General features: G+C 37.0%; 1 protein-coding gene across 26 annotated transcripts in view; it reads right to left on the bottom strand.

Moving 5' to 3' along the window:
• The window catches only part of WAC (WW domain containing adaptor with coiled-coil), an 89,867-nt gene that overhangs the window by 23,013 nt on the left and 44,521 nt on the right, over positions 1 to 22,333 (bottom strand). For 14 of the 26 annotated variants that reach the window (XM_002750170.7, XM_035307015.3, XM_035307017.3 and 11 more), the window contains exons 4-7: positions 13,259 to 13,365; positions 6,484 to 6,599; positions 5,521 to 5,633; positions 663 to 971 (exon numbers count right to left, since the gene is read on the bottom strand). In XM_002750170.7, the coding sequence (XP_002750216.2) occupies positions 663 to 971; positions 5,521 to 5,633; positions 6,484 to 6,599; positions 13,259 to 13,365 (645 nt within the window). The remainder of the gene's footprint in view (positions 1 to 662; positions 972 to 5,520; positions 5,634 to 6,483; positions 6,600 to 13,258; positions 13,366 to 22,333) is intronic. The other 12 variants (XM_035307018.3, XM_035307020.3, XM_078329690.1 and 9 more) reach the window with 1 other exon arrangement.

Below are 22,333 nucleotides of genomic sequence, written 5' to 3'. Positions count from 1 at the left end.
GTACAAGTTTGGGATTGTGAACAGTATATACAAATCTCATCACACTGCTTATGTTGTGTGTCACCTTCCAAGTAGCTGTTCTCACAATTTTTCTGTAACTTTTTGAACATGCTGTGATTATTGACACTGAGTTGGATAAACACAGTTTTTTGGTTGCAATGTTTAACTTCCACTCTTCAGACTTAAGTTCCAATTCAGATATTAACACTCCTTATCTTATGACCCACAACTTAATTTTTTAATCACAAACTGAAACCAATAATAAAATGTTACAAAGAAATTAGTTTTAAGATATCTCTATTCATATTAAATATTAAGAGAAAGCAGATGATTTATAAACTCAACTGTCAAGACAATTATCACAAAAAAATAGAAAACTAAAGGGGCAGTTATTTGACTTCGACAAGTTACTTAAACCATTATTGTTATAAATTGAGCACCTGACTTAATTCAGAGGCAAGAAACAGTTCTGAGGCAGGATAGCTATAAATAAAAGAAAAAAGCTAAATATTACTAACTCTAGACCTAACTCTACATAGAAACATTCTAAAAGACTTTAAAAAAATTTATAATAAAGTCTTATAAGCCAAAGGAAATAATGTAATATATAAGAAACGTAGAAACTATAGTTCAACGTGCAGCATCTAGTAATAATGGCATACCTTTTCTTTCTGTTTTCTGTGCAGGGACAGAAGATGTGGGTGTAGGCAGTTTTGATAAAGTAGATGCTCCATTAGCATCAAATGATTTCTTTGGCTGGTGATCAGACTGTAGAGTAAATGGACTAGAAGGAACAGTGCTTGGGGTAGCAGTTGGATGAACCACTGGTTTGATGGGGTGCTGTACTGGCGTAGAACTACTGTGAGTCTCTGCTCTTGGCAGTCTGTAGTCTCTGTCATTGTGTCTGCTTGTTTGAGACAAAATATTCTGTGGGAGCAAACTACTGGCATCACTGGAATGCTTGTCTTCCACTTTAGTTCACAGTTCGAAAAAACAGATGTTGGAATGACAGAAGGGGGAAGAAAAAAGATTACGTTAGAATCCTACCTTTAACATCAGCTAATTTAGCAACATACTTGTACTTATATCCTTTTATAAACTGCAAACCCAGTTAGTGTCTGCAGTTTTACCACTGGCATGTAAATATGCAATACTGGAAGAAGAGGAGTTTTTCCTCAACTATAAATATTAATCTATATTTGTATTTCAAGGGGGCTACACATTTTTTTAGGATTCCTTAGAATCACACTGTAGTTCAAACAAAACATTAAAAAAAAACCATATGGAATTATAATACCATACTCATAAAATTTAAAAAAAGCTTTAAAAGCAAAAAAGGTAAATGCTTCATTCTTCTACACTATGGGTCACAGAACTTAATAATTCAATTATTCACAGTGGTTCAACTGCAAAAGACTATTAGCTTTATTAGCCTGGTCTTTTTGAATACTAAGGTAGCTAATTAGTTGCCTCGAGAGCAGTTTATACTAAGGCTTAAATGAAATCATTTTAAGATGACTGAAGTTATGATGAACTGTGAACACAGTAAGTAAACCAATCAGTAATATTTTTAATAATGCTACAAATACCAGAGTTAGTAATAAAATCATAATGCATAATGCTATCTGAAAACAGAAGTCCAACACCTGGAGCGTAGTCAGAAAAATCTACTTATCACTAGGTATATTAAAAACAAACCTTTCAATTTAAAGCCACAAAAACACTTTAAGTTCAGAAATACTGAAATCAGTTTAAAATCTATCAACAATTTAAATTCTAACACCATGATTCTACAAAACAGTACAAAGGAAACTTTCAACGATCATGTTAAAGTTCATTCGAAGTGTCCAATCTAAATTATAACGTTCCGATCAACAACTAAAGACTCAAAATAACCTCCAAGGAGAGAAACAGCCTAAAATCCAACAATGTCATGTGTAATAATTTTACTAAAGTGATGCTCCCTCTGTTGATTATTGTTATTTTTTTTTTTCCAATTAACAGCTCCTCCAATTGTAAAGACCAAGACAAGACAACAAAGGAGGAACACTCAAACTATAAGTCAGTTTTAAAGTTGTCAATACACAACCATTACATGATACACCACAGCAAAAGGTACCGGAATACTACCCAGAAAGTCAATCACATCAAAACATAAGGCCTTTCGACAATGACTTAATATATAAAATTCAGTGTTATAAGCAAAAATCTACAAAAATGAACAGAATACAAACATCTGTTGTATTATGGTAATGTCTCAGTAAGCTATCAACTTGTATGAACATAAAATTTTTTAAATTTTATTCTACAGTTTCTGCCTACACTGAGGATACCACTAAAACAGCAACCTTTAGGGGCATTCATAGTAGGAATAATATCATGCCCAACCCTATATACAAGTTTTATTTCCTCAACCAAGAAACCTTCCTTTCAGCTTTGTATGGCTAGTCAAAATGTATCAAGTGTATGCACTCCAATGAAAATTAAGGATGATACTTCTAAGAGTTGTAAGTTAAAAAACAAAAAAGGCAACAGCATTACAGAAACAGGGTAAACTACAGCTGTAACAGCTTTCTATACTTACAACTCTGGATAAACAGTTAAAGCAATGCCTGTTTGCCACCCTCCCAGACGGTGGTGCTCTGCCTTTCCTGACTGGAGAAAGGAGAGGTATGCTACTGGCATCTAGTGAGGAGAGGCCAGTTATGGTGTGCAACCACCTACAAAACAGGAAAGCCTCCCATACCAAACTATTACTTCACCCCAAATGTCGTCAATGCTTCTGCTGAGAAACCCTAAGCAAGGTTTCTCTAAACACAGAGCCATCACCATACAAAGCATAGGTTTGCAATAATAAAAAAAAATTTAGTAGCAGTTAATAGCAAACTAAAAATTTTACCCATATAATTTTCAATATTAAGTTGTGGAGAATATTACTGCTAAAACATTTTGATTTTTTTTGAGACAGAATCTCACTCTGTTGCTCAGGCTAAAGTGCTACAGCATTATCTCAGCTCACTCACTGCAACCTCTGCCTCCCAAGTGGCTGGGATTACAGGCACATATCACCACCCCCAGCTAATTTTTGTATTTTTAGTAGAGACGAGGTTTTGCCATGTTGGCCAGGCTGGTCTCAAACTCCTGACCTCAAGTGATCCACCTGCCTTGGCCTCCCAAAGTGCTGGGATTACAGGCATGAGCCACCGTGCCCGGCCTTGGTTAAAATATTTTAGCATTTTGCAAACACTTAATACATTGCAAAAAACCAAAACCAAAAACCTCATTAAAATCTACTTTATCTCGTTACATGTAAAAATTTTTTCAAACCTTGTCCCTCTGACATCCCCTACAGTTCTTTTATTGGTAGTCAAGAATGAGCTTTAAGCCATTCTCTACACAAATACCACTACACTGAACACAAGTGAACACTGTCAATATATTTTGGATAGACTAAGTTAAACACTTGAATGGCTTACTGACTTTATTACTACTACACGAAGTATAACTAAGTTGACAAAGTTTTAAAAAAAGCAACACAGCTAAGGTTCGCTCTCAAACATTACCGAAAATCAAAGTGTGATACATGACTACATTTCAACTAACCACAGACCCACTGACTCATCATTTGCCTATCTAGGAATTTAACTGAAGGCAGTAATCAGACAAGTGGGCAGATATGAATCATAATCTTGTTTACAGTAGGAAAAGGCTGAAAACCTCCTAAGGATTCACTGATAGGGGATTATTTATCAATGAAGGTATACCTATGCAATCAACATAACAAATTCAGAATTATAAAAGGACATAAAAACATCTGATACATTACTGAATAAAAGAACAGTAAAAACAGTAATACAGAATCCCATTTTTGGCATACATACATATATAATTTATATACATATTTATATGCACACAAAAAACTATACATTTCAAAATGTTGTTGGGTTGTGGAATTAGAACATTTTACATCTCCATTCACGAATATGGCTTACTTTTGAATTCATGAAGAAAAAAGAAGTTATTTTTACACTTATCTGTCACTCATTTTCTATGCATTCCCTCCCCTGCAATTTGTTCAAAAGCCCACAAGCTGGGTGCAACTCATTTACCTCAAGTGGAAATCCTGTCTCATTTTTAATTGCTTGACAAAAATCAGTTAATTAAGATATAAAAAGAAATGGGACTAATCATCTCAAAATTCAATGTTCTTTTATTTCCTAACTTCAGTACTTTCTATCATTAAAGAATTATAATTTCACTAATTTAAAAATTTAACATTGAAAATTTAATCCTGCAGATCTACGTTTGTTACTGTTTCATCTTAAATATTTTCTCCCATCGAAAAACTCAATAATCCGTTCCAAGACCAAACACACCCCCAACTTTTTGGTTTGAGTTACAGGAGCAGGACTGAAAGTCTAAGAAGTTCTAAGTACTGAAGTCTAACAGTTCCCAGAAAACATCACCTTGAAATTCTTCTCAAAATTGCAAAAGGAACCCAAGAAATCTATGTGGCATTTAAATTTTTTAGAGACAGAGTCTGTTGCCAGGCTAGAGAGCAGTGGCATGATCATAGCTCACTGCAGGCCCAAACTCCTGGGCTCAAGTCACTTCCTGCCTCAGCCTCCCAAGTTGCTGGACTATAGCTGGGTGGTTAATTTTTTAATTTTGTCGACACTGGTTCTTGCCATGCTCTTCAGGCTGGTCTCAAAATCTTGACCTCAAGCCACCCTCCTATCTCGGCCTCCCAAAGGGCTGGGATTGCAGCAGGCATTAGCCACCGCACCAGGAGTAAATTTTATTCAAGATAAGGGAAGCCAGTGGAAAGAGCACCTTTAAAAAAGCTTCAAATTGGGAGTATGAATTACAAAACAAATGTGTGTTATCCAAAATTGTCTCCCTAGCACAAAATTTGGCCTCAGAAGAACACTGAGTTTGAATTACAGATGAAGACCACCTTAAACAAAATGGTGTAAGTTTTCTAATAGACATTTTTAAATTGTGTGGAAATTCAGAATAGAGATATTATATAGATCTATGATCACGGTGAAATTAATTTCCAAATACAAGGATAAACAAGTTACTCATTGGTAATATAAAAATCCAGTAGCTATTCTGATGTCACTGTGCGTGGCTATGATTCCATTATTAGACTAAAACCCAGTGAGATTTGTCTCTAGTTTAACAGGACACAACTTAAGCACAAGAGGTTGGGTGGGAGAGAAAGCTCCTGTTTGGGGGGATCAAGAGACACCAATCCAAAACATAAAATTTAATTTGTTTGCAATTCCACTCCATCACAGCCGTAACTGGTAATGGGAAACACAGATGTGTACTACTCTACTGTCTACCTTTTCCCTTTTCAGGGATCAAAATGGTGGAGGGTGGGGGATAAATCCAACATAAAAGAATATATGTTTCTATTTATTTTAATTTACATATGTAGATGATGATGGACACAGATTTGAAAAATAGGAATAAATCAAACATATACTTCAAAGAAAAAAAATTAATACCTACTTCCACTGGCAAACCCACTAGTGGCTGTTGCTTGCATCACCTCCCTTCTGTAGTCCCTATCTTTTGGGAAGCTGTTGACTGCCATCTTGTTTGCTTCTTTTTGTCTCTGTTCTCTAAAAAATAAAAAAATAAGATAAACACATAAAAATTACATCTGAGCATGAGTCTCCATAATAAACAGCTCTGGCCAAATGCCTAGCAAATGTTATATAGAAAACAAAAGAAGTGAACATGGTCACAATTTACCTGGTGTGAGAGATGGAATGTAGCAAACAGAACACTAATGTTTCTAATAGCAAAACTACACCAATAAATTATACCACTAATACCATAACCAAAGCTCAGCAGTTTTCATTCTCCATATGAAAGAAACATTATGGTATTATAAAAACTATTAAAGTTATGCATAAATGTAGTTAAGTATTATATTAACTATACTGACTCTTCACAAGGCCTTTGTGGACAGTTGCCTATCTGTCCTAGAATTTTTTTCTTTTTTTGAGATATCATCTTGCTCTGTTGCTCAGGCTGGAGTGCAGTGGCACCATCATGGCTCACCGCAGCTTTCGCCTCTCAGGCTCAAGCAATCCTCCCAACTCGGCCTCCTGAGTAGCTGGGACTATAGGTGCATGCTACTACTCACAGCTAACGTTTCTGTAGAGACAGGGTCTCACTATGTTGCCAGGGCTGGCCTCAAACTCCTGGGCTGAAGCAATCCTCCCGTCTTGGCCTCCCAAAACACTGGGATTACAGGCATGAGACACTGCAATGGCCACATTTTTTTGTTTTTAAAAATAAAGACAAACTATGGAAAACATGATGGGGTCATCAACCACTGCCAACTAAAAAGTGTAGATGGGCATCATTATAAAAAAGCTAAATCAGAATGTTAAATGTTGTAAGATACTAACTTGTAGAACCAAGATAGAGAAATAATGTTTAATTAGATTAAAATCAAATTACCTTTCAAGCCACTCTTTTGGTTTTTCCCATTGTGAAACTTCTGTTCGACAATTGTAGTAGTATTTTTTCCCAGAAGAGCTAATATGCTCAGACCAGTCATCTGCAGAATCATAAGGCTTAAAAACATATATTTTTACAATTAGAAAATGTTAATACTATTTTATCACATGAAATGAAATATCAAGAATATCCAAGCACACATACAGGAAAACACTTATGAGATAAAGGTACCCTGAACTAGAATGCAACTATCCGCACAGGTATTTAGAAGACTTTAGTTTATGAAAGTCTTCAAACACAACACAACTCTTTAAAATATCAAAATTAAGCAGAATAAAAATTAGATTGCTAGGCACAGAAAGAAAACTGCGAAATTAGTATCTTCATTTTAGAAAACATGACCAAATCGCCCACCATAATTTTAATTGTTAGAATCCAGTAACGTGAGGGTGAGGAATGTACTCTCAACTAGATGATAACATGCGATCATCAGTTCTAAATTCTAAGGCACAATAGTAATTATATATGGTATAAAAGAGAACAATCTTGCCCGTGTTAACTGTTACTCAGTGAAAAAGAAACCAAAATATGTAAACATAAACAGAAAGCTAATTAAAAGCTATAAATCTGCTTCACCTTCAAAATTGACAACATGGGTTAAGTACAAATCATAGTAACTAGAATCTTGTTCTCATATAATATACAGGATTAACAGTATCACTCATTTTCCCATAACTAAAAATGGTCTTTCAAAAATTCTCAGATATCGCCTCTTCCAGCTATTTTTACAGGCAATGTAACATCATAACGTAATTAGAAAAATCTGAAAGGTCCAATTTCCATGAAACTAATCTCACAAAGTGAAATGTTTAAGTGCCTAACTGGCCCCAGGAAATCTAGTAGAATCTCAAGTATCCTGGCTGAATTCCTTAATTATTTTTTCAAAGGAGCTTACTGAAATAACATTGATTATATATTTTTTTCAAATAGCTAGAAAGGAAGATTGAGGGTTCCCAAGACAAAGAAATGACAAATGTTTGAGATTACAGACACGCAAATTACTCATGAAATCATGTTCTACACCATGATAGCCTATCCTTCCTGGTTGAGTGTATTGTGACACAATTTTCAAGCTTGAGGAAATGAAGTCTTATTCACTGCCTTACCTTGGCCCAGCTTTAATTCTAACAACTAGAAAACAAGCTGAGAGAATTTATGACTTGCCTATAGGTCACAAAACTAATTAGTCATTTATCAAAGGACAAAAAACCCTGGTTTCCAAATGCCTGTTACTCCCCCTAAATTAACACCAAATTCTGAAAATTCCCTAATAATTTTGAAGGCAGGTGGAAAAAGATCACAGACTCTGCCATATATTTATATGCTCAGGATTACATCCCAAAATAATGAGGGGTGGTAAAGCAGCCCGGGGGCCCCACACCTCAAAAGGCAGTGGAGAGTTAATTCTCAATCCCACTAGTCCAGAAGCCATAATCAAGCTTTAGGAACCCAATCACAAAGGGCCAAATTCAAAAGTTCTTCTCTACCACCTCCTCCTCCCTATAAATTGTTATGCAACTGATCCCTTCTATGAATGTTATCTGCAAGACTTGGTTTGCTTGCAAGTGGTTATGTGAAATTACTGTATTGAAGAGGTAGAATGAGATTTCAGACTAGCGGACAGAGAACACCAGAGGTCAGTATGGTCTAGACTGGTGCTCTTCCAAGTGATGGTCTGCCAACTTGTCCTGGAGGAGATAAGGAGCTTCATTTGAATACATAAACATACCGTTTCTTTCACAGAAGTTGTACTTTGAACTAAACATTGTATTTAAGTGATTAACATACTAGCACAACTTCCAGGACAGAAAATTTCATAGACCAGAACACTGGTCCATCACACTCAATGATTGAGCATATCAAATTCTGTATCAGTTCAAGCTAATGTCTTACACTTAACAAAATTCCAGGGTGCAGCATTACAACAGCATACGAATAACTTTATCTTTTCCACCCCACTGCCATTCTTAAGGGGTTAAGGAAAATGAAGCCCTTCAACTTATGGGATAATTTTTACAACACTGATGTACAATAGCAGGTGTCAAATTTCTTAATTTTACAAAAAGCATACCCAATATTGAGAACTTAAACAAAAAGTGTGCAAACATTTAAGGTTTTCTAGATTTGGTTTGGGCTGGTTGCCAACATATGCTCTAAAGCAGCTCTCTCCAAGTGTTATCCAGGAAACCTTGGGGGAACCCAAGATCCTTTCGCAAGACCAAAACTATTTTCATAATAATACTAACATGGTCATTTTTTTCTTCCTCATTTTATCACAAGGATATATAGTGAAGTTTACCAAGAGGCTCAACAAAACAGTAAATGTATCACAACAGACTGAATGCAGAAGCAGATATGAAGTTATGAAATTGTCTTCTTCTATTAAGTCAAACATTACCAAGATTTTCTATGTCTATTTTTTTTTAGAAGAGTTATTTTTCATAAAGATGTTACATGTTACCATATAATGGGTTTACAATTGACATTTTAAGTGATTATTTAATTTTCCAGTTTTAATTTTTAATAAGGTAGATATTGGTGAGACTCAAACTTTTTCTTTCATTTCCTTTTTTCTCCTGAGATGAGGTCTTGCTATACTGCCCAGGCTGGCTTCTAACTCCTGGGCTCAAGCAAGCCACCCTCTTCAGTCTCCTGAGTAGCCAGGACTACAAGTGGCAAACCACCTTACCCGGCTCAAGACTCAAAAGCTTCAAAGTATGCAGATGATACTTAGTTGATAAGAGGAGCTGGAGTATGAATGCCAACTCATATAGGATTGAACTTAAGTACATCCCAGCAAATCAAAATTGGCACAGAATATTTAGAAGGGAAAATCTCAATTACAGTGCCTTTAAATAGAAATAAGCAACTTCTTTTCCTAAACTGAGAGCTCTCTTTGAAAAATCAAATATGCACAACTAATCTAAAATAGTCTGCAAGTCACGCCATGATTTTTTTTAATTTTACTTTATTGTTTTTGAGACAGGCCTTACTGTTGACCAGACTGGAGATGCAGTGGCACAATCATGGCTCACTGCACCAGCTTCAAAGGATTGCTTCAGCCATCCAAGTAGCTGGGACCACAAATACACACACCACCAGACCCAATTTTTTTTTTCTCCTTTTTGGTAGAGACAGGAGCTTACTATATTGACCAGGCTGGTTGTAAACTCAAAGCCTCAAGTGATCCTCCTGCCTTGGCACTCCAAGTGCTGGGATTACAGTCATGAGCCACTGTGACCAACATTCCGATGATTTTTATTGTGAAGGAGGCATTCACCAAGCTTTTCCTAATCTTTACCATGAGCCAGGCTCTATGGTAAACACCCCACAATAAATGTTCATCATAGGACTTAGCAGGGAAGTACATTAAATGTTAATGACTTAATTTGATACTGAAAATAAAAAAGGAATTTGAACTTGGCTTTTAATAGTTAACTTGATTTTTTAAAATCACCCACATAACCAAAGATCTGCGTAGATTAAAGCCAACTTTTAAGGTAAGATTACATTTACAGTTTTTAAGTGCTGTTTGTGTCATTCCCACTAGCTACATTATAATGCAAAAGACCACTACTTAGAAGTAATTATCCATCTACAGGTCAAACGTAGAGAAACCAGAACCCTGATTCCAGAAACACATAATATTTTATATCTATTCGAGTAACGGTCTTCAGCTTTCACCCACATAATTAAGTTCCCCTGACACCCTTATCATTTGAATCATTCAAGCTTATCTGATGCCCATTATTTATTCTTTCTGATTTTACTGGGTTAAATCCATTGCTCTAAAACCCAAATAATCAAAATTTGTTTTCCCTGAATGAGGTGTTTGTTTTGCCTTTATTTTAAAAAACAAAACAAAAAAAAAACAAACCCACAAGGGCTGCTGCTGTCCTAAGAGTAGACAAATAGTTAATCTAAACTGTCAATGATAGGGGGAACTTTAGGGTTAGTACTACTTTTTAAATTAATAGACTGTTTTCCAGAAAAAACAGGCAAATTCATTCTAAAATCCTGAATATACATCTCATTGAAAATGATTTGCTCCCCCTTTGCCCTCATCCTTCCTTCCCCACTTTTAAGAAAATAAAGAAAATGACTCATCGCAAATAGTTTGATGATAGCATGTGTGAAGGCTTAGCAAGCTGTTTTCTCAGCCTCAATCCTACCCTTCTAGTTGGCTCTTAGGGCTGGGAGAGTGCAAATTACTCTCTGTTTAGCCAGTTGGCTTCCTTCCTGTTAGCATCGGAAGAGTGAAAGGCAGGAGAAAGGAGCAGCCAGTTGTTTCCAGCTCTGGGCTACAACCTCACCACTAAAACCAGCTTCACCATACCCTCAGAGGTATTGCCACAAGCTCTGTGGGATTCCTCCTCTAGGCTATTAGGTTTGAAAACCCCAACTTCATCCTGTTGTTCCATAGCCCCGAGTGGTGATTACTGTGTGTTATCTCAGGGTTCCTGTTTTCTTCACAATCTGCTTAACCAATCCCGTATGTTAAATTCTGTGTTAAAGTAACTAGTATGACTTTTCTATTTGAGACAGAGTCTTGCTCCGTTGCCCAGGATGGAATGCAATGGCGTAATCTTGGCTCACTGCAACCTCTGCCTCCTAGATTCAAGCAATTCTCCTGCCTCAGTCTCCCAAGTAGCTGGGATTACAGGTGCTTGCCACCACGCCAGGATTTTTCTATTTGCAGTAGAGATGAGGTTTTACCACGTTGGCCAGGCTGGACTCAAACTCCTGACCTCAAGTGATGTGCCCACTTCAGTCTCCCAAAGTGCTGGGTACAGGAGGCGAGCTATCGTGTCTGGCCACTAGTGAAGTGCCTGGCCACTAGTATGATTTTCTAAATGAACATTAATACTAACTATTTTTATTCAAATAGTATCCTAATGTCTCATTTTCTATGGAAATGTACTATCCACACTGCTTCAACAAGAAACAAAAATAAAATCTGAAGGTCTTTCAACATGATGATTAATACTCAAAATAAAATCCACTGGACTCAACCTACACCTTTTGACAACCTTCTCACTGTTCCTTCTTTCCTATAATGTATTTTTTTCCACTGCTACCTGAGATAATTTTTAAAATTGTAAATATGACTTGACTTTACTGATTATATCCTTCAATACCTCTCCACTGCCTTATATATGTATAATTCATATTCCTTGGCATGACATATAACTTTTTATGACATACCTCCCACTTATCTCTGAAACTTTAGCTCCTGCTATTTTTCCACTGTCCTCTAGCAGTTCTCTAAACATACTACACTATTTTACACTTCTACTCCTTTGTATGCTATGAAGTTCCAGAGCTCTTTTACTGCCTAAGTTACAGTCACCCAGTCGGGAAGCATTAGTTATACTTGACTATCTTCCTCATCCAAGCTGAGAGTCCTGTGTTGAGTGCTCCCCAAAGCAACCTTAACAGGCACTGTTCAGGCCGGGCGCGGTGGCTCACGCCTGTAATCCCAGCACTTTGGGAGGCCAAGGCAGGTGGATCACGAGGTCAAGAGATCGAGACCATCCTGGTCAACATGGTGAAACCCCGTCTCACTAAAAATACAAAAAAATTAGCCGGGCATGGTGGCGCGTGCCTGTAATCCCAGCTACTCAGGAGACTGAGGCAGGAGAATTGCCTGAACCCAGGAGGAGGAGGTTGCAGTGAGCCGAGATCCCGCCATTGCATTCCAGCCTCGGTAACAAGAGCGAAACTCTGTCTCGGGGGGGAAAAAAAAAACAAAAACAGGCACTGTTCACTTTTCTGTCTCTACCACAGGTCCCAAAATTCCTTTGAGATGGGCCACATCCTCTATATATGCAGCCTAGTATATGCCCGGTGAATTAAAACCTTATTAATTTTTTTGCTGAATTAAACATTTCATTTAATCCTAAAACTTTAAAAATTTCAAAATAAGTAAGTTATTTTATTAACCTAAACTTCTGAAAATATTTAAAATCCCTCATTGGGTTTCAAGCCCTTGTGGACAGGTAACTGCATATCCCTAGTGTCTGGGAGAGTGTGTAACACACAGTAGAAAATAAATATATCCTATAAGGAGTTTATACACTATGAAAAGAAAGTAAGCTTAAGTTAGACTAGTTCAGAGAAGTTTCAGCCTTAAGTTCTTTTTATCTTGGTTATCACAAAGGAAGAAAACATTGCTTTGTACAAAAATCCTGGTTAATACCAAAGATACAGTCTTCTAACTATGCTCAGTTCCATTAAAAAGCTTGGTTCACTGGTTTAAAATAGGATCATAATAGTATCAAATAAATACAAAAACTGTGATTAAAACTTTTTTTTTTGAGATAAAGTTTTGCTCTTATTGCCCAGGCTGGAGTACAGTGGTGCAATCTTGGCTCACCACAACCTCCGCCTCCTGGGTTCAAATGATTGTACTGCCTCAGCCTCCCGAGTAGCCACAGGCATGAGACACCACAACCAGGTAATTTTTGTATTTTTAGTAGAGACAGGGTTTCTCCATGTTGCTCAGGCTGGTCTCGAACTCCTGACCTCAGGAGATCGCCTGCCTCAGCCTCCCAGAGTGCTGGCATTACAGGTGTGAGCCACCACGCCTGGCTAGACACATTTAAAAAAAAATAAAAGACATTAGATTTTACAAGACTTGCCATGGTTTTTTTTTTTTTTTTTAAAAAACAATAAATTCCAAAGAAACAATACTGGGCATGTTTATAATACTTACTGCATCTGAAGTTTTGCTTGGGTTATTGCTTGGATTAGAAGAATGTGAATTTGAACTATGAAGAGCACTGTGGTTGTGTGAATTTTCTTGTGGAGAGTAACTGGTCCCTTAAAAAAATAAGGAACAAAGTGAATTACAAGTAAACTGTATTTCATGTTTAATCTAAACTGTTTTCTATCATACTAGAGATTATTGTACATTCCTAAACCAACATCTTACATAAGCATTAGGAATATAAACATATCTGTATTTTTTATAGTATATAAAATATCTGTGAAAATATTAAAGATGTGGCTTTAAAATATACCATAGTTGTTAACCTGATATGCCCTGGAACAACAGCATATAACAAACAGAGACCTTTTTTAGAGAAAAACCTTATCTTTATCATTCGTAGCAACATCTGGGTTTTCTTAAAGTTTTACTGGAGAAAAACAGAAGTACAATGTATGCAGAAAAAAAAGGCACAAGAACTGAAATGATACAGTCACTATAATCAATATGTTTTTGCAACTGTATTTCAAATTCTTAATAGTTTCCCCTATTTGCCTTTCAATAGTCTTGCCAATTTTTCAAAAAAAAAAACAGCATCAACTTTTTCAAAAAGTTAAAGAGTGTCTCAGGGAAGGGACTCACTTATAAGATGATAAAGATGACATCAAGAGTCTTTTCCTAACAAGTCCAACTCTGTCTAAAAATTGCTTAAGAGTAAGTCGAGTTTTATGAACAATATGTACGTGTCAATGACCAGTTTCCCTTGCTTTAAGGAAAACCAGGGTATAAAAATCCTGACTTGCAAAACCACTGATGAATGAAATAGAAAGGTTCACCACAGAAGTCTGTTAGTATTTCAATTTCATTCCACATAATTCTAGATTTTTCAGCAACAAAGCAACATAATCCAACTGATATGTTTTAATAAATGAGCTGGCAGCGGCATAGAGGCTACAGTATTTTGAACAAAAACTCAAAGTGCAGAGAGCAATTTAAATGCTCCAGTGGCCAGGAATTATCAGTTAAAACCAGGGTGGATAAAAGTAGAAATGAGTTAGAAATACTATTTCAATCAATGGAAACAATTAAATGGTAAGAGGAAAGGTGAACTGAGACAGATGATGACTATAAGGTTTTTGATATCCAAGTGAAAATGGTCAGCAGATCAATACAGTACTAGGAATCCAGGAGAAAAGGTGTAGATGTGGATTTCGAAGTCTTGTCTATTAGAGGTCAAAGGTAGGAGAGGAGTCTGCTTTGCATTAAGCAGCAAGCACTGAAAGTTCATGGATGAAATAAGGATATGACAAGGCAATGGCCAAGATTTACCCTCAGATAAGGGTATGCTTATAATGGAAACTACAAGCAGATTCAAAGACCCAAGAAAGCTAGTGATATCACATAAGATCAGAGAATTAACTAAGTACAGTGGTGACTTAAGAACAATACAAGTGGTATTATAGAGGACATTTCCTAAGAAGCCTAATGCTGGAGATACCTGATGAGTTCTTCTACTTATTTTACCTTGCTGTACAGTATTCTATTTATGTAATAGAATACCCTAACCCCCTTTTTAAACAACAGGAAGCAATAAATAAATAAAACCTCAATAAATGCTCTAAGAATAAACACAATCAAGAAGAAATCAGTCAAAAATAAGCTGAACACTTTGGGAGGCTGAGGTGGGTGGATCACCTGAGGTCAGGAGTTCAAGACCAGCCTGGCCAACATGGTGAAACCCCATCTCTACCAAAAATACAAAAATTAGCTGGGCGGGGTGATGTGTGTCTATAATCCCAGCTATTCGGGAGGCTGAGGCAGGAGAATCACTTTAACCCAGGTGGTGGAGGTCACAGAAAGCTGAGATTATACCACTGTACTCCACCAAGAGCGAGACTCCATCTCAAAAAACAACAACAACAAACAACAACAACAACAACAACAACAACAAAAAACAAAGAAAGAAAGAAAAGAAAAGCAGAGTATGCAGGAAAAGTTGACAAGAAGCCCTGAGACTACTACCCTTAGAAAGGCCTTCTGGCACACCTAGCCCTTGGTAGGCATGTGGGAATCCGGATTTCCGGAGGGATCTCACAACCTTAACTGATAAAGAGGTGCTTACTGAGGCCAGGCACAATGGCTTCAACTGTACTCCCAACTACTGAGGAGGTAGAGGCAGGGGAATCCCTTGACTCCAGGAGTTCAAGGCCAGCCTGGGTGATATAATAAGAACCTGACTTTAAAAAAAAAAAAAAAAAAAAGAGAATTGCTCATTGTGCCTGAGCTGTTTGTGTATATAATATGGTTTGTACTGAACACCTGCTTTCCTACTGAAGTCTGAAATTTTGGTGCATGCAAGGCAAAGAGTACCTATATCCAGTAAAAACGGTCTGCACTAAATCCCTAGAGACAACATTCCAAAAATGTGTCACAATTTGTTGCTGAAGGAATAAAGTGCATCCTGTGTGAGATACTCAGATTATACCCGGATTCCTTTGGCCTTGCCCATGGGCGTTCTCTTTGCACCTTCTAGTCACAGTCATGATAATTATTATGTTGGGTCCTGAGACTAGAATCACCAAACCTCCCAAGAGGTTTTAGGATCCCAAAATGCTTAGTAACAAAGGAAAAGTAATATTCCAAGTTTCATAGAAAGTATTAGATTTATGCTGAAATTTCTACTTTTCAGCTAGAACTCCGAAGAATTTTTAAAAATCAGATTTACAACAACACAAATAAGAAATAGATTAGTAATATGGACTACTAGAATATGTATACACTACTTGTGGAGTTGAGATTTCCATGAAAATTTCCAAAAGTTTGTTGACAGTAATAGGAAAAAGGCTAATTTTACTGACTGAAATAAACCCCACCCCAGTATAATTCATTAAAAAGCCTGGGTTAGATATCCCACTCTGACATTTATTTGCACACATTCTTGCACAATATGTCCTATGCTTAAATCTGTGAAAGTGCCACATTAAGGTTTGTTGAAAGATATGACAGGTAGAGTATTCTACAAACATAAGGTATATTATAAAAGAGGTCTATTGACCTCTCATGAGGTCTTGATCCAGGAAGTCACTCCCTTTAGTGACTATTCCTAAAGTCAATGAAAACTCAAATACCAACAAACATTCCAATTAATTAACCTCTTACCTCTAAATAAACGGTATGCCTTCCACCAGCCTGATGGAAGTTACCAGTTAACTTTTAGGTCTAGTGTATGTGTTTTTAGAAGGCACAGCATAATAATCAAAAGTCAAAAGCATCAAGTCACACCATCCTAAGACTTCTTTAAAAGAGAAAATGGAATCAGTTGTTGATGGGGAACTTATTTTCAAAGACAGGAGCTTTTCTGGATAGGGACCAGATTCCACATTCTATAGAGCAGATTTAACGAGACTGCTTAGCAAAAACAAAACTTGAAAAAAATGAGAAGATAAAGATATTTTTGTAAAAGACTAAAAATAAACTAACATTATTAAACACATTTCAAATTCACAAAAAAGGTTTTATACAAAGCATGGCAGTCAATAAATCTTTAGATTCCAATAAGAGGGAGGCCCTTAGGACCTCAAGGTAAAGCAGATTTGACCCTGAATAACATGACAATAATAAGGTAAACAAAGTTACAAAGTTAACTGTCTCATAATAAAAGCTTCAGCTTATACTACCTTACATACTTTTTTTTTTTGGTATTTCATTTGAACCTTTTACTTTCTCCATGCAACTCTTTTCAAACTGAATACACAAGCAGAAAAGCAAAGTGATTGTGCACATCCTCCCCAGGGCTGGGGTAATGGTAGTTATGATTTTCTAGAACCACACTGAAAAGAAGAGTTACAACACAAAATTCCTTTTAAATCTCCCATCTTTAAAATCTCACATCAATTTTATATGCAACCCCACAAGTTTTATATTCCTCTTCTTATAATAGAGTCTAATGCTAAGAGAAAGAATATAGTAAGACTTCTGAACATATCCATGTAAGAACTCACTGAGTCACACATTGACCCAATGAAGCAACGGAGGCAACGCTGTTTATACATCAAGTACCTTTTATGCACTTTGTGTATTACCAAGGAAAAGCTTGCTATTTAATGACAATAAATAAACAATCATCTACTCAAGAAATACGGTATCAGTGAGTAAGTGGGATAAAAATGTTTTTCAATGCTACACATTTAGACCAACTTCAAGATATTGAAGTTAGGACTAATAAAGTTAAGTCTTAAAGAAAAGGATGCTATTGGGAATTACTTGGTTTTGGGAGAAGGGAAGGACAGATAAGGGAATTCTATACTTAGGCTTGCAACTTGAAGAACCTAAATGGTAGGGAAAACTCTCCCTTCCAGTGCTTAACCAGGGCAGATTATGAACTGAGATGTAACAACGTCACTGCATGCTAATTTCAGACCAGAGTCCAAGGGTCAGTACAAGAGAATGACATTTACCCTGAAAAAATCTTCGGTATTTTTGACATAATAATCCCTATTTGGCATCCTCTTAAAATTTGAGAAGCTAAATTTTAAGGGTGAGAAGGACATAACCTATAGTTTCAAACAGTGAGGGTTCTAGGAGAATAATCAGAAAATGGTCTAAAAAATATTTATCAAAACATACTTGACTCAGCAAGAAATGGGCATTAAGCAATTACAATGCCCTTCCATTTACAAAAGGGAACCAGGGTATTAGGAAAGCAGGAGGAGAATATACAATTTTACATGATTAAATGACAATAGGAAAGGCAACCAGCTTTAGAAAAGGTGGATCAACAGTTTTCAGTCTACTCAGGAGCAAAATATTATGGCATTTATGTCCTTATTCAGACCATGACAACGACCAGAATTCATTACCAGATCCTCAAACTTAGAAGTCTTGGTGTCTTAAAAAGAATAAAGACACTGAAGAAGGAATAGGTGTATCTATATATGAAATGAAATAATTCAAGGACATTTACCATCCCATATTGCTTTCAAACAAATGCAAGTAACAGGTAGGACTGAATAAAGCTCAGGAGCGGATTTAAAACTTTAGTTATTAAAGACTGTAGATTTCAAGGTTGTCTTTCTCAGAGATTCTAATTCACGGTAATTTTGAATTTTTGTTTTTTTGGGAGACAAAATCTCACTCTGTCACCCAAGCTGGAGTGCAGTGGCACGATCTCGGCTCACTGGAACCTCTGCCTCCCGGACTCAAGCGATTCTTGTGCCTCAGCCTCCTGAGTAGCGGACACCACAGGTGTGAGCCACCACACCCAACTAATTTTGGTATTTATAAGTAGAGTTGTTTGCTATGTTGGCCAGGCTGGTCACAAACTCCTGTCCTCAAGTGACCCACCTGCCTTGGTCTCCCAAAGTGCTGGGATTACAGGCGTGAGCCACCATGCCTGGCTTAAGATCTGAATTTCTGAAGAGCATTCCCAGGACAGTTCTAGTGTAGTTAGCACCTAGGGCACACATTGGGAAACATAGGTTTACAAAGTCAAATGGTAGAGGATACTCAACAAATTTCCCTTGAAAAGAGAGCAATATGCTACTGGTGATCATACCCTCTTCACTTACAGAGAATGACCATACTCTACAGGTCTCTTCCTGTCTTTTCTAGTACCTTTCCTAGGATCTTCTTCCTGTCACTCTACATGTTGTATTACCTTCCAGGGTCCTTCGCCTTTCATCACTCCTAACCAGCGGCCACAAGCACTTAAAAATAAAAGGGTTTCTTTCACCAAGAAAGTGACATATCTGTAACGGGTTATTTCTGTTACAACATGATGTATGTTTTCCTTGAAAAATCTTGAATTCCGTAAAACTGCACACTAATAAGTCTTATGGAAAAAAGAGAATAGGAACAAAGCCATTCAAAACTACGCAACTGGGGGGAAATGGGGAGGGCCAGTGGGAGCGGGAGGTGGGGAGGGATAGTTTGGGGAGAAATGCCAAATGTGGGTGAAGGGGAGAAAGGAAGCAAAACACACTGCCATGTGTGTACCTATGCAACTGTCTTGCATGTTCTACACATGTACCCCCAAACCTAAAATGCAATAAAAAATTTAAAAAAAAATTAAAAAAATAAAAAAAACAAAACAAAACTACGCAACTTTATTATCAGAGCACTAATAAAAACTTGAATACCACAGGCGAGCAGCTCAGCATGGATATAAATTACTTCCAAGTGATAATAATGCAAAATACATAAGGATAAAAATGCAGCTATTTGGGGCTAAGAACATGGAAATGAAAGCGAAGTTCTGAGCATTGAGGATATAATTACTATGGACACACGGTGAAGTGCGACTTGCCACAGAGAACCATGCAAGGCTAGGGAAGCCGACTTGAATTTTCTTTAGGGATTCTTGCCTGGTTGGGGGCTTTTCCCTTTATTTGAAGGTAATAACCCTACTTCTGCTATTGATTCTCCTTGACTAAAAAAAATTTTTTACACATGAACCAATACAACTTCACTTTATAATAACATCATTCTGCAACTTACCAACTGTGTATCAAGATACTTGGTGGTGAAAAGCAAAACTTATAGCTAACCAGGCTTTGTCCCTTGGAGGAGGGAAAAATGTATCACCATCAGTATCAACAATTTGACAATTGGCTACAGAGTTAATCCCTCTACATTTGGGCTCTTCAATGACAGTTACTGGCCACACATAGCTACTGAACACTAGAAACATGGCTAGTATAAATTGGGATTTTTCTGTATGTGTAAAATATATACTAAATTCCAAGACTTAGGAAAAAACAAATGCAAATTATCACATTAATTTTTATATTGGTTATATAAATATTTTAGATATATCTGGTTAATAAATATAATTAAAATTCCAGATGTTGGCTACTAAAAAACTTAAAACTGCGTATCTGACTCACTGGACAGCACTGCTCTAGATGAAAGTGCACTGATATTTAGTCAAAGGAGGCCAGGGATGCCTACTGTGCATTACACGTCTCCCAAAGAACTAACATCTGAAAACAAGCTGCTTATAATCGAGTCTAGAACCAAAATGTGTTAGAACAGCATACTGAATTTTCCAGCAATATAGCTGCTATGCAAATTGTATTGTATAAAACTTTGGGAGGCCAAGGCGGGTGGATCATGAGGTCAAGAGATTGAGACCATCCTGGTCAACATGGTGAAACCATGTCTCTACTAAAAATACAAAAATTAGCTGGGCATGGTGGCGTGTGCCTGCAGTCCCAGCTACTCAGAAGGCTGAGGCAGGAGAACTGCTTGAACCCAGGAGACGGAGGTTGCAATGAGCTGAGATCGTGCCATTGCGCTCCAGCCTGGGTAACAAGAGTGAAACTGTCTCGGGAAAAAAAAAAGAAAAACTTAATTCTGTTTGGAACTTTTATCAAAATGTTCACTACTTGGAAAAATCTCACCACTGACAATAAGGCTATAAAATACATCTGCCTGACATCTGTCACAAACAAGTGACATTAAGTAGACTCTTTTGTTAAGTCCAAACACTGAAGTCGCAGAGATAAATGAAGACACTCACCAACTTTCATCATTTAAAAAATAGTACTGCCATACCTTATCTTAAATATTTTAGCACAGTGCTACAAAGAATTTGTGAAAATTACATATAACATTCTATGTGCAGGTAGTATACATTATTACGTATATACTACTATGGGGATTTTACACAATACAGTCATGTGTTGCTTAACAAAGATACGTTCTGAGAAATATGTTGTCAGGCGTATTTTGTCGTGCAAACATCGTAAGAGTGTACAGACAAAAACCTAGATGGTAGGTGCATACCACGCACCTCAGCTATGTGGTATAACCTAACGCTCCCAGTCTACAATCCTATACAGCCAGTAACTGTACTGAAGACTGCAGGCAACTATAATACAGTATGCTAGTATTTGTGTATCTAAGCATATCTAAACATACAAAAGGTATAGTAAAAATATATTCTTATCTTATGGGACCACCTTCAAATACAGTTTTTCATTTACGGAAACATTATGTAACACGAGTTTAAAAATGGGAAGTGGCATGTGCAAATTAAACTGAGTTGAACCACTCCCTCACAGCCTATGCAAAAATAAATTCAAAATCAATTACAGACCTACATAAAGTCTTAAAACTTTAAAACAAAATATACGTATAAGTTTTCACCAAAAGTACAAGCAACAATAGAAAAAATAAATCTGTATTGTCAAAAATAAAAACCTTTGTGTTTGAAAAGACACTATCAGTGAAAAGACAACATGTAGAATATTGCTAATCATACATCTGATACGGCGTTTACCTAATTCTACCAATAACAACTCCACAGCTCAATAAAAATAATCTGATTAAAAATTAGTAACAAATCTGAAGAAAAATTTCCCCAAAGATGACATACAAATTCCCAAAGTGCATATCAAAGATGAACAATGGCATTTCCCCAACAGGGAAATGCAAACCAAACCTGCAAGAAGATAACACTTCACACCCACTAGAATAGCTACAGTCAAAAAGACAGGTAAAAACAAGTGCTGGTGAGGATGTAGACAAACTGGAACCCTCTCATACACACTGCTAATGTGAATGTAAGCTATTGTAGGTGCTTTGGGAAAAAGTCTAGTAGTTCCTGAAAATGTTTAAGCATAGTTATCTGTAGCCATAAAAAAAGAACAAAATCACATCATATATAAAAACAAAACACTGGGTACCCAGGGACATAAAAATGGAAACAACAGACCGGGTGGGGTGGCCCACGCCTGTAATCCCAGTACTTTGGGAGGCTTAGGAGGGCGGATCACCTGAGGTCAGGAGTTCAACACCAGCCTGGCCAAGATGGCAAAACACCATCTCTATTAAAAAATACAAAAACTACCTGGGCATGGTGGCGCCTGCCTGTGATCCCAGCTACTTGGGAGGCTGACTCAGGAGGCAGAGCGAGACTCCGTCTCAAAATAAGTAAGATGGCAACAACAGAAACTGGGAACTACTAGAAGGGGAGGAAAGGAGGAGGTAAGGGTTGAAAAACCGACGGTTTGGTACTATGCTCAGTATGTGGGTGATGGGATCGTTTGTACCCCAAACCTCAGCATCACTCAATATACC

The sequence above is a fragment of the Callithrix jacchus genome, chromosome 7 (assembly GCF_049354715.1).
Source record: "Callithrix jacchus isolate 240 chromosome 7, calJac240_pri, whole genome shotgun sequence".
Taxonomy (NCBI): Eukaryota; Metazoa; Chordata; class Mammalia; order Primates; family Cebidae; genus Callithrix; species Callithrix jacchus.
The sequence above is the reverse complement of the archived record's forward strand: the minus strand, read 5'-3'. Positions and strand labels throughout refer to the sequence as shown.